The 17,357-nt window shown below is 41.4% G+C and overlaps 1 protein-coding gene across 1 annotated transcript; it reads right to left on the bottom strand.

The window, feature by feature from the left end:
* Positions 1–858: 858 nt before the first annotated feature.
* On the bottom strand, positions 859–16,557 carry PAFAH1B1 (platelet activating factor acetylhydrolase 1b regulatory subunit 1). Its single transcript, XM_014960770.1, has 10 exons — positions 16,325–16,557; positions 14,798–14,882; positions 12,266–12,340; positions 11,163–11,369; positions 9,204–9,372; positions 7,493–7,595; positions 6,365–6,593; positions 4,822–4,923; positions 4,081–4,237; positions 859–2,799 (listed from the first exon to the last, which is right to left on the bottom strand). Exons 1-10 carry the CDS (start codon positions 16,354–16,356, stop codon positions 2,726–2,728), a joined length of 1,233 nt encoding a protein of 410 aa, XP_014816256.1. The 5' UTR covers positions 16,357–16,557; the 3' UTR covers positions 859–2,725.
* Positions 16,558–17,357: the final 800 nt, after the last annotated feature.

Here is a 17,357-nt window from a genome sequence, read left to right as displayed (position 1 = left end):
CCCACCGCTCCCTACCAACTAGAGTTTGTTTTTTTACTTTTTAATTAGTGCCCCGGGCACATCATTGGTCACACCATACACAAAAGCAGGACGGTTTTGTTTTGTCTTTTTTTATCTCTTCTAAAGTGCAAGATGCTATAGAACATCAACTTCCAGATTCTGTCTCAGCCACCACAACGGTTGCACTTTTCCTGGGCACGCGAGGCCAGTGTGGCACTGGAATGTCTGTCTGGTTTCAAGCCAAAAGGTCTCTATTGTCTATTTGGTAACAGGGTCTATATAGAGTTATTTTTTTAAGCGATGCCAATTTCGGGGAGGAGAATGCCAAAGCAGCAGTGAACCTCTTACACCCTCCAATAAATGTATTTTATAATCCAAAGCGGTAACCTCGTGACTGCGCTTCCCGGCCCAGGCAAGGCACGGGATTTGGTGACGGAGCGCGGCACAGCGCGGTGCCAGGGCCCTCACCAGCCCCTGCCCTGGGCCTGTGGCTGTTCCATCTGAACAGGGCTCTCACCTCAGTCCCTGGGGCCGGTCCCTGAGCTCACCCAGCGCTCCCGGAGGGGGCTGCAGGGGCAGGGGGCTGCAGGGGCAGGGGGTCCCCCGCAGCCACGGACACTGCTCAGGCTCAGCTCAGGGTCCGGCCCTGCCCACGGGGAAAAAATGCCATAGACAACTTCCATGGAATAGGTACCTTTAATTGCTCGTTACGGACACGAGCGTGGCAAACTCCACACTTCACTAGAGCTTCTAGGTCCTACAGGCACGGGCAGCTGTGAGTGTGCAGGCGCAGAGGAGGGAGCTGGAGAAGCGCTACTGGTGTATCTGGAATTCTCAAACAGGACAAAGAGCAGCAAATTTTTCCAGTCCAAGCAGCTAACAAACAAAAAATACTTTATTTGTGCATGCTTAACTGCAGGAACACACACTGAAAATGACAGAAACCACTGGATTTAAGAGATGAGCCTGAATCTGAACCTGGCTCCCCAAACTCCCCCCACCCCGTCCCAGAGGGACCCCATGGACACCCTGTCCCCAGCAGGGACCTTCTCGGGGGACTGTCACTGCCCCCCTCCCCGCTCAGCCTCTGCCCCCTCCAGCCAGCCCTGGGTGGGGGGGCTCGGACTCTCAGCTTTAAAAGGGACAGTTTTAAAAGCCATGTATTGAACAAAATGAATAAAATAAAGCACAAATTCACCTGTTAAAACATCAGACCAGTACTTCATTACACTGTAAATTTTAAAGTGAATTTTTAAAAAGACCTGGTTAGTTCGATAAGTATTGTAATTCTTAGTTATCTACAATGGAATTTGTCACAAAAATGCTGATTAAAATATTAATTTATATAGTATTTTCATTGACTTCAGATCAAAATAGGTAACTTTAGGGATAGGCAAATTAAAAATTGTATACACCAAACAACATAAATACTAATAACCGAGTTGGGCTAAGCTTTGCTGATAGGATTTGGTCTTGGTTTTACATGTTCACTGATAGCATCATTCCCACAGATGGACTTTGTTTTGTTGATGGTGTTTTGTTTTTCTTTTAGAAGCCTGTATCAATTTGGATCTGCCATCACAATCTGATTCTCAAGGTATTTAGTGCTTTTTCTTTAAAGCAGTTAAATACTGCATCCCAAGCTGTTTCTCAATCTGCAAACCACAGCACGTTCCTATTCAAGCCACATTGTCTTGTCAAGGGAAGTAAAACCTCATTTTCCAAAGGGTTTCCAAGGAGGCACTAAATAAAGGGAGAAACCTTTGTATACCCGACCTCCTGCGAGCGCGTACGAGGGAAGTGGACTCTGCTTCTGTTGTGTAACAGGAATTGCACATCTCTAACAAACACCGAAAGCAAACAGCAATTTGTACCATGGCAGTCATTTGGGAGATTAAGCTCTAGTGGAAATTAGATCACTAAATTCTAGTGGGATGGACAACTCCTCCTGGAAGTTCGTCTAGCATAAAATAAAAAAACCAAACAAAAAAATCCATTTAAACTTAGTTTAACAGCACAGCTTAACCATTGAATGACCAAATAAAAAATAAATACATTTATCACATCAGCTGCTACTAAGATTTGTTGTCTTACTTCAGGTTTACAGTTAGTTATATAAATATACCAACCCTTGCGTGATAGGAGGCCAAAACAAAGTGTATTCTGTTGATTTGGCAAATGTTTCATGACAAATATTCCAGAGTTTAATTAATTTCCATTAATTACACATAAGGTTCAGAAGATTCTGAATTGCAGCCTTATTATCTAGTATTTAGAGAAGATTTATTAAGCACACTTAAGTGATGTTACATAGATACACATTTCTGAAAGAGCCCTACAAAACTTTTCCCAAATGAGGTCACCAATTCAGGCACCAACAGACAGCAGAAAGAAAAACAGGTATAATTATCCGACATAGAACGACACTGTCAACTATTCAGTTAAGTGCCCTATTTCAATTATCCAACTTCTGCCTTCTTAGGTCTGATGTGACCAATGCCAGCCCATGTTCTTAAACCTATGGTACTTCTAGACAACGTATGTAAATTTACAGTATACAATTTGGATTCACCATGCATGAATACTTTGTGTGTAACATTTAATAAGCTCAATCTACATCCAGAATAATTTACATGAAAGGACAATATTTATTTAAACAGAGCTCAATGGGTAACCATGGTATCTGAGTGCATCCAGAGGAAAAAGGGGTCAAATGTGAATTCAATCAACGGCACTCCCACACTTTTACTGTTTGATCTACACTTCCAGTAACCACATACGGTGCCGTCTTGTGGAAATCTGCGAGGAAAGAAAAGTTTATGTTAAGAATGAATCTACAACTTGGGTATTTTCCACTCTCACTGAATGCCGTTACTTTTTCAAAAAAGTCATAGCAGCACAAAGACTAAATTTCAAAGCTCATTATCTCTGTAGTTCTGAAGGCAAATCCTCTCAGGCTATAATTTTGTAACGCATGAGAATCTCCTTTCAGTTCAGTTATAAAGGAGCTTTCATGGCAAAGATATCCAGATAAAGTTATAACAGAGAGGAGTCCAACACATCTCAAACTGATCCAACCTGAGTACTACCAGGACACAGAACTTCATGTATTTATGTAGGAGATGTGAAGAATCAGAAGTCAAGAAACTTGACTTTCTTTTTGCTGTAGACAGTATAGGCTGTGAGCTAGTACCTAAAAAATGTGAAGTGCGCTGTTTCTCAGGAGACCGCAAAATATTTCATATACACAAATCAATTTTGGACTGGGGATCAGTAGACAGTTCTGAGAAGTTTAGCCAAGGGGAATCACAAAGCCTCGCTGAGTAGGAAGGGCCCAGCAAAGCAACCTGTGAACTGACACAGCCAATTCCAAGGTTTGCCAACCCACAGTAACGGTTTAATCATCTTCAGCTCACAACTTCTCTTGGCCCCCTTCTCATCAGCTGTCTCCAGCAACTTAAGAGTGAAGTCAGAAACCCTGCATTTTTTACTAGACCTGCAAGTTTGATAAGGAAACCTCAGTAGCTGATTCCTGGGTCGCTGCTGACTTCACTTCCCCAGCTCTGACCTGCAGAGCAGCTCAGGGATAGGAACAGCAGAGACGGTGCCAGAGCAAAGCAGCTCTGCTGACCAGGGAGGGTTTGGTTGGCTTTGGTTTTGCCAGAGCAAGGGGGAACTAAGGTCCACCAACTCCCAGTAAGACCAACTAGGAAAGCCCAGGAATTCAAAGTATATTTTTTTCCTGGCTGTTTTGCTTTTTACTTTTTCTGGGCAAGCATTTGCAATACAGCACTCCCCAAATGGCTCCCCACTCACGGTGAAAGGATCCAGACCACTCTGGCAGTTAACGTCTTTATCCAACGTGCAACACTGGCAACAGACATGGAAAACTCCAGCACACTCAAAATTCCTATCTGTCCTTACTTGATTAAAATACTCAGAGCACTAAACTTCACTGGAATCCAGACATGCATGCCTAGCTTGGTGCTCAACTGCAGCTGGTGAAGATGGAGAAAAAAAACTATCTGTATCCCTGGCTGTGTACTTTGCAGAAAGCTCCACAGAACAATAAATACGTACCCAAAGAGGTAACAAAGTGTTCGTGCGCATTGAGGGTTTTCATGCATCGCTTGTTCTTGAAGTCCCAGACACGTAGAGTCTTGTCATCGGCACAGCTCAAAATAAATTTTCCCCCAGAGTGGAACAGAACGCCACGTACCCAGTTATCATGGCCCACCTTGTGCACAGGGAGAGAGCAGTGAGCAGATGCATGGTTTGAGGCTCAGCATTCTATAATTTATGCTATGGCAAACGGAGTGACTCCTTGCCCTCTTCCCACAAGGATAGCATTTAACTTTCTAAAAATGATTAGAACTCAAAGTTTATCTTCAGTTTCTATTATTACACCTCTATCAGCTCTACCAACAACCCGGGTTCCATTCCTTGGAGGCAAACAAAGAGGAGTCCTCATGTGATCTGCACCGATCCTGCTCCCGCCCCAGCACCACCAGCCCAAGCACAGCAGAACTTGATGTTTTCCAGAAGACAAAATTCAGCTGATTATTAGCATTTCTGCTACTTGTCACAAAAACTACACCACAGTAACTCCTGCATTTACACTATGGATTTTAATACTGTCAGTATTTCTTAGCAACAGCATGACCTGAAATACAGAAGCCATTAAAATGATACATTTCCAGTGCTTGTCTTATTGAAATAACTGGCTTCTCTTGAAAATATAAATATGTAGGATAATTCATTCTGTTAAAGCTGGTTTGACATACACTGCTATGACCACCAGAAAAACATCAGTGAACTTACAAGTGTCATAAGGCACATGCCAGTGCTAATGTCCCACATCTTAATAGTCTTGTCTCTGGATCCAGACAGCAGAAAAGGCCCAGGTTTGCCGCTCTTCTTAGTCTACAGAAAATTAGGTTTTTAGTTATGGCATATATGGGGCAGGGATGGGGGCAAGGGAGAGTGGAAGCAGATCCTTTCTGAGTGCTATTTCTCAGCAGCACATTTAGATCTCCCCACAGCTTACAGCTAATAAACACAATGCCGCAGCTGAGAGTCACAGGCACGTTACTAATACTGGAAGAAATAAAAAAACTATGAAAGGAATTAAACAATCTGTTAAAACAAATTGTTGTATGTCCTGCTGATGCAGCAAGCCAAATATTTTGAACCTGCACTTGCCTACTGCAAGGCATCCTCTTTTACTTGAGCTGTGTCTGCTATTAGAGTCAGACACCTCAGGGCAAAAGAGTAAGAAGCTCAGACATACCTTCCTGTTCTCATTCTCCATAAAAAGTGACAAAAAAAGTTTAAGAATTTTTGGAAAGTTCCTACTCTGAACTTATTTCTATTTGTAGTCATGCAAAGTATGAAAGAAAGACTTAGTTGTTGGAACTGGAGATGTTTCAGCTGAGAAGTTAACCTGAACCTGCTGCTGGCTCCCAGCTGCGCCCTGGGACGGGCTGTACAGGGGTGTGAGACCAGCAGAGGGCAGGGAGACGCCACTTCAGCTGATTAATCACCTCTGCTAGAGGAAGTGAACATCTGGAATTTAATCACTTTTAATTAAAAGATTATAAGGATCTTTTAAGGACGTAAGTTTGACTGAAATAATCTATAAAATCTATCACTAGACAAGTCCCTGTGTCTCCAGTGTCACTACTTTTCCCCTTGGGTGTGTGCATCCTTGCTGCAGAAGCTGCCAAGGCAGAAATGCTTGGGCTTTTTTTAACTAGAAATTGGAGTTAATTTCTTGTTGATTTCGTCTCCACTTTGTCATCCTTCAAAGGAAACTTTCGCAGACCTTTAGTAAGCCTTTCTTGAAGACTTAGTAACTGAACCAGAGAAGATGTACCTGTGACCACAGAAACAGGGCTTTATTTCGGTTAGAAACACTTGCTGGTATCACTAGGACATGGCAGGCAAAGCTTCTCCAGCACAACACACCCAGGGCAGCTTCAGTTCTGCTTTCCTAACTCACTGCTTCCCCCAACACCTTTCAGCTGCTGAGCATCCCTACAATCTTCCCTTTATGACAAGCGTAAAGTCCACAGTTCTTTCCTGAAATACAGGGAAGTGGTTGCACTCTCAACCTCAGAAAGAGAGCATCTCTCCAAAGTTCACTTTCATTAGCACAAAGGTTAAAACTCTTACTGTTAAAACCACAACAGCATAGAACCCAAGACGACAAGATGGGGATTAATTCTGCAAAACACACTTATACACCTGCTGCACCTGCCAAGCACTGTGAGAACAAAGCTCAGCTGTTCTACATACTATACAGTAAGTTCTACATAGTGCACAGTCAAAAATCTGACTTATCTCTGAGCACTGGAAGCATTACCTCTGATCCCGTAGCTTCTGATATGGTGGAGTAGGAGCTCTCGGGAGCCCAGGAAATGCACTCTACCACGTGCTCGTGTTCCCGGAGCTCAGCTTTGCATTCCTTCGTTGCTACCACCCAAACACGCACTGTCTGGTCGTTAGAACAGCTGGCAATGAGGGTACCATCCTGGTTGGGTCGCACCATGCGCACCCATTCTCTGTGTCCCGTGAAAGTCTTCACACAGTAACTATTCACAAAAACAGAAATAAAGCATGACTCAGTTAACATTGCAATAAAACCACTGCACATGCCTTTAAGGACGCTTGACCAGCTCTTAGAAGATAAAATATATTCTCTGTGTCCCGTGAAAGTCTTCACACAGTAACTATTCACAAAAACAGAAATAAAGCATGACTCAGTTAACATTGCAATAAAACCACTGCACATGCCTTTAAGGACGCTTGACCAGCCCTTAGAAGTGAAGATAAAATACTTCAGCATGCACGTGTCCACCCCAGGGGCTGACGGACAAGGCCATCAAACAGCTCATGGAAAGGAAGCTGACAGGAGGGAGAAGTGACAGCCGAGAACTGGCAAATCCTTGTTAAGAGACAAAGCAGGAAGCTTGGGGGAAAAAACAAAGTTGACAGAACAGCTCTCATTAAATAAGTATTTTAAGAACAAGTAGAGATTCACAGTCATTCAGACAGCCTGCACCTACTACTTCTAGCAAATGGGTGGATTAAAGAGACAACTGAAGAATGAAACAAGACGACAAAAAAAATAATCAAGAGACACTTGGATCTACGTCAAGAAAGGGAATGGATTTCTCCTCCCTCCTCTCGTGTTCCCTTTAAACTTGTGGTACCCACAGAATTTGTATCCCTCCCTGGTCCTGAGTTAGGGTGTTCCACCCTCATTGCTCCCAGAAAGATAAAGCCAGGTAGGTTTTAATTGGGCAGTACCAAAACTCTGTGCTTAATGGTTTAAGGCAGAGTCCTTAGGTGAGTTGTCTAAAAGGTACAATATCACACCTCAATTCAAACGACTTTTGCTGACACTGCAGATCTGTGTGGCCCATTTCCCACAGCCAGTGGTTTGTGCCTGTTGTGTAGAGGGGAGATGTTTCACCAGAACCACACTTACCCTGTCTGGACTTCCCACATTTTGATAGTTTTATCCCTTGAGGCAGAAACTATATGATCTCCATTGGGCATGATGGCTACTGAAGAAACATTATGATCATGACCTAGAAACGAAATCAAATCTTTATTAATCGGTACTGGAGCAGTTTTTACAGAGCACACAGGAACAGCTATTCTTTTATCTTAGACCAGTAGCTACAGCAGTAGTGCACGTTTTATGGAATAATCTTTACATGTAAAGGTCCTCACAGAGAGGCATCCAAACCTCACTGCAGAACCCTAACACTTCACACATCTGATACTGGGTTCTAATAAAACACTGCACTGCATTGGTTCAAGAACCAGCTGCATACACACAACAGTGAGTCCTGCAGCTGAGACAATCAATGCTGAGTCAGGAAAGAGCATCCACATCATTTCCTTAACACAAACTCCTCCTGACCTCCTGTACATTGTTTCAGCTCTTGACTTTACTCACCCCACAAGTAATGGGCCATAACACAGAAAAGGGAGATAACACACACTGTAAAGGCTATTAATTTCCAGTATTACAAAAATTAGAACTTAAACTTCCCAATGGCAAACATTAGAATTAACTGGTTTGAAATGTTTGTATTATCCAGAACAACCTGCTGGGTAGGGGCTTTTTGACAAGTCCAGTGTACAAGCTTGACTATAATATTTTGTATATAATCCATGCACTCATCTGTCTTTAAACTCCAAAACTGTCCCTTCTAAAATTGTTGGGACTAGAAATGAATCTTCTGAGATCAGCAGTTTAGAATATATAAGTTCTCAATTATTTTCTTTTTACTTCAAACTGAGTTGAAAGGATGTAATTGGCAAAGCGTGCAGCTCATTCACCCACTTGTGTTACAACATCCAGTTCATAAATATACACAAGCTACATGTGTGTTCATACAGAAATCTCTAAAGACCCAACACCCCCAGCAGCACTACTTTATTTTCTTGCCATCAGCCCGCTGCAACACCTGCTCTTCCTCTCCAAGTGTTCTGTGCTGTTTAGAGAACCATATGCACAAGAGGCAACAGCTTTCTGTTTTCCTTGGTATATGCGTGTGCCTGTTTTATTTTCTTAAGTCTCAAACATTCTCTATTCCTACACCCCACTTCTACAGGAAAATATTAAAAGCAAGCAGCAGTATAAAAATGCTTTTACATCAAGACTATAAAATAAAAGTTGCAGTCAATCTTATAGTTGTGGTTGTCTGACTTTCCCATTTTTTCCTATGGCTTTTGAGTCTGAAGCAAAGGGCCCATTGACTGAGACGGGCCGCGCTGAGCGCAGCCGCCCGGGCAGTGTCTGCACTAATTGCTTCCCTCCTGAAGCAGCTCGTCAGGGAAACAGAGCAAGGAAGACAGTAGCCCTTTCCTGATTTGAAGCCACAGTTTTACTGCCTACTAAGCATTTAATTTTTAGCGCTAAAGCCCTATAACTGCCATTTCATTAACATTATGGGCTGCTTCCCACAGCATCAAGCATAGCAGATTTGAGATGCTATTTCATCCCATAGACACCAAACACATACTTCATTTACAAAGCACTCAAGGCATCAAAACGTGCCCCCTCTTTCTCTTGGACAATACTCTGGTTTATAACCCCTTTCCACATCAGCAGTTTTCCTGAATGGAAAAAAAATATTAAAAATCTCTTCACTTTACCGACTAAATCAATCCCTTTTATACCTTACCATGCATAGTTCTGATGCACTCAAAGCCCTGGAAATCCCATAGCTTAATGGTCATATCAGCAGAACAGGAGGCCAATAGTTTGCCAGTGTGGTCAAAGGAAATATCTTGCACAGAGTCTGTATGTCCCTTAAGGGTTCGTTCAAAGTCTCCTGTCTCATAATCCCACACCTGACAAGTGAACAGAAAATCCGTTAACAGCAACCTATTACTTTGTACTCTCCAGCCTCACATTTGCACTCTGCAGGCCAGTCTGGCACCTTACTCAATAATTAATTGAGCAAGAGACAAAGAGAGCCAGCCCTAAAAAGCCTAACAGCATAGAAAAATAAGCATTATTTTTATATGATTTTGTAACTTAAAAATTAACTGGATTCATGCATCTTGAAAAGTGTTCTTCAGCTAGCTTAAACCATTAAAGACAGCAGAAAAATAAATTCCATTTGTATCTAAAAGTCTTAACACCCAATACCCTTAAAAACAAAGAAGATCCATTTAGAAGACATCGGACATAATAAATCCACTTTGTACAGATGGTTTTCCTCCACCCTTTCTAGGCTTGTTCCTGAGGAGCAATACAGCCCATCTCCAGCTGGTGGGGAAAGCATCACCTTTAACAGCCCCCTCGCCCTCTCCCGAGCTTTGCTGTGGCTCCAGAGCCCAACAGCAAATACTGTGTCCTCAGGAGCCACACTGCGAATGCACCGGTGTAGGGATGATAATCCAAACCACTCTGAAGAGGTTGATAGGCACACACTAGCAGATTACACAATTTGTCAGAGATTAAATAAACATTTGCAGTTAGTAACTGCAAGATAGCATGAAGTCCCCATTCTCACCTCCTAATTAAGTCAGTCTTCCATCATCTAACCACAAACAAAACCCTTTGAAACAAAACAAGCTCCTACAGATTTGTCGCTCTCAAGCACAAAATTAGACATTTCATTTAAAATTATATCCTAAGCAAACCAAACTTCAAAAAACACAACAACAACAAAAAATTCATCATCCCAATAGACCCCGAGCTGCCCCGCTTTCAGCTGGCCCTGTCTGCCTGGAGAAAAACACACCCAGCCTCCACGTTCAACTCTGCTGCAGGAACAGATTAAAGCTTTTCATGAACTAGATCTGGTTGCTACCTTTTATTTTAATCTTCTCCAACAAGCAGCCACTATTAGATCATGTTGTGTTTTTAAGCACATCACTTAATACACTACTCAATGCTTTTCAAAACAGCACTTTTCCAAATAGTTTTCAAAGCAGCATAGAAGAGAACAATGAGAAGCATCCTTTATTGGGATAATTCCCTTTAATTGTGACATTCAAACAACAAGAAAATGCCCAATCATGTTTTTATTGGATGCTAAAATGAGAAACTACTTGCCTATTGCAGCAAATCTCTTCCTGCCACTGTACCCTGCAATAAAGGCTACAAAGACCACTGAAAGTTACTCAAAGTCAGGGGGACTTCATGAGACTTGTGTGTTCCATTTACTCTAAATAAGGAGAACTCATTTTCAGTTAGGATTACAGCTGTGTAACCACTTCAACTCCACTTTAAAAACAATCACTTCAGATGACCTGAGGCAACTGTCCTCCTGCTTCTCATCACAGCACTCTGTACACTGTGCCACTGCTCCTCAGAGCACTCAAAATGCACCTTCCCCCAGTGAGCCTTCATCTATTTCTCCAGTCTCTAAATCCACATTAGCTCAATTATCTCTTCTTCAAGCCAAAGGACAGCAAAATACTCTTGAAGATATTAACTGGACCAGCATAAGCTAAAATGTGTAGATTACACAGGACACCCTACTTGAAAGAACTGTCCCTATTGGAGCTAAAGCAGAATCTGAAACAAATGATCTTCCATCAGTACAACAGACATCTGGCCTGAAATACTAATGTTACATATTACACATCCTCTGACTTCATTATTTTCATCTTCTGTAGCAAACACATACCTTTATTGTGGCATCCTCTGAAGCAGAGACCATAACACTGAAAACTGGATGGAAAATTACTCGAGTGACAGGACTCCTGTGTCCACTCAAGGCATACTTCTCTGGAGGACGAGGAATCCACTCCTTGGGGTCTCGTTTCTGACCAAGAGGTCCACCTGATGTAAATTCTTCCTTAGCTTCATTCAGCTTCGACTCCAATTCCATTACCTAAGTTTAAGAATTTTAAGGAGACATTCATTTCTAGTTTTATACCAAGTTCTAATTCACCTTCACTCATTAATAACCCAAATACCAGGATTCACAGTAAAGCAAGCATGACCTGGGTCCAAACTGATTAGCAACATTCAATAGTGTTGGTATTTCTAAAATTATAATTTATTCTTTAACAATCTAATCATTAAATATGTTTGAGCTACTATTTTGACAAACTATCAAAGGAGGTTCTGTCAACGAAAAAGAATGTGACTACTGCACTAATTCTCTGTATCCCCAAGATGGCACCCGTGTCACCCAACAATAAACCCTACATACATTAACCTTCACAAGAGATAGGTCTGTTGTTAGCACACAGATATTTTTTTTTTAAGCTTTTAATACACTCTAGATCCACTGAAGCATTACTAAACCGAGTTTTGTACTGTCCACTTGCAGTAGAATCACTTGCTCTAATGCACTGGAGTTAATGGTTTCTTCTCTTTAATGTAATGGCCAACAACAACCAGCCGCACGTTTCTACCTTCCTCCTAACCCCATCAAGGCTTCAGGAGACGACTATTCAATCTTTCCACTCACAAACTGCCTGAAGGTACCTCTTTCCTCTCCAGCTTCAGAAACTGCACATGCAATCTATGGACTGCAGTCAAGCATTTTTTATAAGGAAATTTTTAGAGGATGTCTCTGCCAGCAGAGATAGACAAAACATTCCCTACAACATGGAGTTTGCTGTTTTCCCTACTTAAGTCCACAAAATTCATCTTTGAGGCATCACTTTCTAAACCCTGCATTTGTCTGACAAGGAAAGTACGTAACATCCTTGCCAGTGACGAATGTTCGCTATCAGTCATAACATTTTATACACATCAATCCATCAGATCTCTACTTACCTTCTTTTGTAATCTGATAACAGATGTCCATTTTTTTTCCAGAAGTCCAGCATACTTCTTATCTAACTCTTCATTCTGAGGATGAAAAGCATTTAAATAAATAAATTCTCATTCTAAAGCCTGTAGAAGTGTTTCTTCAGAGACAACACAAACAGCTCATTTTAATAAAGATCTCTTGACCACAGGAAGAGAAGTTCAAGCAGAAGACCATCATCAGTTTTACTAGTTACACAGAACAACCACACGTCAAATTTTCATGGCTACAATTTACATAGACAGAAAAGCAGAACACATTCTCAAAGATAGCCTCCTCGCTCATATCCATCCACTAGATGGAAACTAATGAACTCACCCCTCCCAACAAAGGCTGTGCTAGAGCTGTGACTCCTCAGCACAACACTCACGGAGAATCACACTGTTTGAAGGTAGGATTACAGATACTCCACCTTGCCTGACAACCAGTTAGCCCAAACTAACTAATTTTTGGGTTTTGTTGGTTTGGGGTTTTTTTGGATTTTTTGTGGTTTTTTTTATAAATCCTTGATTAGAGTTAACCTCAAATTATCACCATAAAATTGCATTACTTTGTGCTACCTTCTCAGAGACAGGTGTTAAGCACACTGTCCCACACCTGTACTCGGTAAGTGAAGCCGAAAGCAGAGCATGCAGCCGCCCTACTGCACATCACTCCAGCTCCTGCAGGAATCAACACTGACTTTGCACCTCTAATGAAACTTTAATGAAGAATAATCTTCTTCCACTCCATATTTCTCCTTTGGGCCCTAAGGAATAGCTGAGGAGCAACACTGCACAGCTGATGGTACTGTAAAAGCCAGACTATTACTCTTCCCCCCGCCCCAGAAACACAAGAAAGAAGAACGGAAGCTACACAGGGAAACACATCAGAGGCACAGAAGAGTAATTTAATGCTGCACACTTTCTCTCCATGTACAAAATGACTATCTGGTACTAGAATAATTCTAAATTAGCTGGAAAACAACAAAGGCGTGGAGAAAACAACAATGGCCAGGCTTGCTCCATGAAACCCCTGAGGACTGGGCACCTCGGTCAGAGAGCAGATGTTAACCTGCTACTGCAGGGGCGTTTGTGAAAACTGGAGTTATCTGCAGAATAATCAATACGAAAAATGAAATCCTTCTTTGTAAAACTACACTTAAATCGTTTCAGTTTACTGAAATAAATTTCTGCCTTTAACCTTTTTTTTGTCATGTTAGTATAGACCCAAACAATTTGGATTTTCTTGCAAGGAAGTCATGTGAAACTTTTAGCAACTGCATTTTCTCTTTCCCTCAGGACCACCCAGCCTATTTAGATCGCCTTCTTAACCTCTGGGAAGAGAAGACTTAATTAGGTTGATAGATAAGGCAGATAAGGCAATGGTATTAGGATTTTCAATATTAAGTATGGTATTGCAATTTGACATTTCTACTTATTTATTAGAAACAGGAAGCAGATTGGAGAAACTAAGTCAAATTTCAGCCAAGCATTCTGGAAAAAGAACAATTCAAGACTTATAATAGAGAAAAGGCAAGGACTTCTCAAAAGTCAGCGCATAGGAGTTTACTACTCAATCCAGGTATCTCCAGAGAAACCGACACTCAGATGTAACACACATCTCCTATGCTAATAGGTGGAAAGTTTAAAAATGATACCAAGAATCATCTATTACAAAGGCAAATTAATAGAATTCAGTTGCAAGAAATGACTCATCTAAGTCAATAGCATCTATAGAGTCTAACAAACCCAGCCTGTTCCCCAGAGCTGATCACTTCTATTAACCATTTAGACTGCCCCAAAGCTCAGGGGTAACCAGCTGGTGTGTGGTTTCAGGCAATGATTTAACTACTGACCCGATTCCAATCGCAAAACAGACCCACCACTGGCTCTGTGTGATAAAGCAGAGGACAAAAGCAACCCTGTTTTGTCCTGTATCTTAAACATTACCACAAGAAGTCAGCCTCCAAAGCTGTACAGTCTTAGACTATTTCAAACCTGGTTACAAGAGACCAGTCTTCAGGTTTCTAGTTTTGTATCGCAGAAGTTTATGCTTTTATGCAGAATTCCAAGATAAGAGTAAGCGCAGTCAAGGAAACGAGTTACAGGGAGGAGAGGGGGGATGGACACAACAGCAGGAAATAGAAATTAGTTGTGTTCTAATTAGACACATTCTTCTGAATATTAATCACAGAATAGTTCAGGTCAGAAAGGGCCTCTTGAGATCAGGACATCCAAACCCTCTGCCCAAAGCAAGGCCAGCTGGAGGAGCCTGCCCAGGACCAGCCCCAGCGAGGTCTGGGGGACCCCCGGGGACAGAGCCTCCACCACCCCCAGGGAACTATTCCAGCGCTCGGTCACTCTCACGGGGGAAAATCCTACCTCCAGTTCTGAAGCTGCATGAGCTGACAGGTGATAATTGATGTAATAGATACACATGTTCAGAATGGATGCAAGTGCCATACAATTATAGACTCTTTACTTAAAACATAGATGAAGAATCTTGCTTGAACTCACCACATCTAACTCAGCTTCCTTTTTAAAAACCGAATATGCCTCTTCATAGCCATTAGAACGAAGGTAATCTGCTATCGCTCGATTTCTAAAAAAGAAAGAACAGTGTCTTCAGACACAAGTCTCAATAGAAGAATTGGTTCAGACTTTTAAAAAAGCACAATCAACATCTAAGTCTCCAATGCAAGACAACACCGAGGATTATTTGATTTGTTAGAAGCCCAAGCAAGTTTCACAAATACATTTGGGAAACAGATTTTGCTTTGAGATGTCAACAGCAGGACACACTCTTCACTTCGTTACTTCCACCTCACCATTAACACACGTACTCTTCAACAGTTCACTTCGTTACTTCCACCTCACCATTAACACGTACTCCTTAACAGTGTTTCCAGAAAAAAACTTCAGAGAATTGCTAAAAAATTTGTAATCCTGAACATGTTTAAACCCCAGAACTCCTCCACATCTAATGAACAGTTGTAAAAAGCATAATTTGCAGATTTCTTCTACTTTAGGAAATAGAACAACAGTTGAAGTATACAAAAACTCCTCCACATCTAATGAACAGTTGTAAAAATCATAATTTGCAGATTTCTTCTACTTTACTTTAGGAAATAGAACAACTGTTGAAGTATACGAAAGAGAACAGTAAAAACACATACTATACTTAATGTAAAGGGGGTCAAATCATTACTGGAAAAGTGAAGAAGCTGTATTAAGAAAAAAAATAATAGAGAGCACTTACCATGGACAAGAGAGACGCGTAACAGTGAATTACACTTGGGCAATACTTTCAAAATGAATAAAAAACCAAAACTAAAACCAAACCACAAGCGCTATGTCAGTTTGTGAAACCAAGTATCACAGGAGACATTGCCACCCCGACTGCCGCCCACCACTCACTATCACCATTTATGACAGAGGAGAAAGCAAACTAAGGCACAGGACTTGCCAGCCTATTCCTTAGACTCTGGAAAGGATTCCGTATCTTAAATTGAATCAAGGAGAGGGTTTTATTATTTTGTTTGGGGTTTGCTTTTTTTTTTCTCCTTTAAATAAACTCTCCATTTTAAATACAATATAGGAAGTCAAAGATTGTAATCACAATGTAGCACATTCTTATCTACATTTGGGAGTAAAACAGCAAAAAATTGTTAGAGTTTACTCAAGACAGAAGTAGAATTCACAAATCAGTTTGGAGCATATCTTGCAATGCGCTTGCTGCTTACTTGAACCCTTTCATAACTTTGTGACTGAAGTCAAAACAAAATAGAGGATAATAAATTATATCAAATTTAATAATTCCTTTTTTGTGCCATAACTTTGAAATTGTATTTTCACCATTTCACAATTCTATTATCAAATACCAGCAGTTGTATCAAAAATAAGAGTATAGAGATCTAAACCGTAATACATGGTACTTGGTCAGCATGTGAACACAGCCACCCTGTAAAATCTATTTGGAAACAAAAGTTAATATTTAAAGTTCAATGAAAACACAACACAAATTTAAAAATAACCATTCCTTACAGTTCATCTCGTTGCCTTTGTGACAGCACCATGGTGGCTGCGATGTCAGGTTAACGTGATTCAGCAGTGGCTGTCTCCTCGAGGTCTGAAGTCTAAGGAGCCCTGGATCCACAATTCAGTCTGCCACTGAGTGGCTTAAATCCAAGATATTTTTCCAGATGTGAAATCCACTAGGAAATCCGGAGGCATTCAACACAGAAGATTCAATCCATCTAGAAAGTGGAGAAAGAGATACCATTAATTTCCTTTAAATAAGCATTCGGTCACCCTGAACTGAGGGGAAGATTTCTGTGCTCAGATTGCAACACCCCTTTGGGCAGAACAATTTGACAAAGTTGTAAAGGTAATTTTATTTTGCTAGTGAGGATTATGCCCTTATGGCCTATCTCCAGCCTGGGTTGAGCAGTCTGGAGAGACTTGGACACTGTCTTCATTCCCCATCTTCCCACCATCAGTCCTTCAAGAAGGGAGCAGAAGGAGAGCTCAGTCACAGCTCAGTTCTAGTTTGGAGGCAGCTGCACCATCTTTTCTTGTGATGAAAAGCCCTTAGGCCTACCATGAACTGTTTGCACTCACTACTCCTGCCAAAAAAACTACCCCTCTAAGAAGTCTAGCATAAGGACAGAGGATTTATCTTCCATCAACCAAACCCAGCAAAGTTGATTCAGTTAATTTTCCACACGCACCAGAGATCAGCTAATGCTTCAGCTGCTTTCAGACCATGGCTCCATCAGTGCACATCTGACAACCCAAGTTCATTCAGAGTAAAGGTGAAATTTGACCTATTCCAGATACTGCTCAAATCAGGGCCTTGCACAAATTACTGTTTCTCCCCCCACACATTATTTAACATCTTCTTATGCACCACGAACTTCAGTATTCTCAGTGCACAATCTACTTCCACTGGACAGTTTCAATCCCAGTCAAGGCGACACCACCAGAACCATTTCAGCAGCACTGCCTTTTGGTTTCTGCACTGCAGGTGCTCTTAGGTAAGGAACACCACTATGAAAAGTGCTGAAGTTAGCATTTC

The sequence above is a fragment of the Calidris pugnax genome, unplaced genomic scaffold, assembly GCF_001431845.1.
Source record: "Calidris pugnax isolate Ruff unplaced genomic scaffold, ASM143184v1 scaffold45, whole genome shotgun sequence".
NCBI classification, from domain to species: Eukaryota; Metazoa; Chordata; class Aves; order Charadriiformes; family Scolopacidae; genus Calidris; species Calidris pugnax.
Note: the sequence above shows the minus strand (reverse complement) of the source record. Positions and strands in the feature narration are given on the sequence as shown.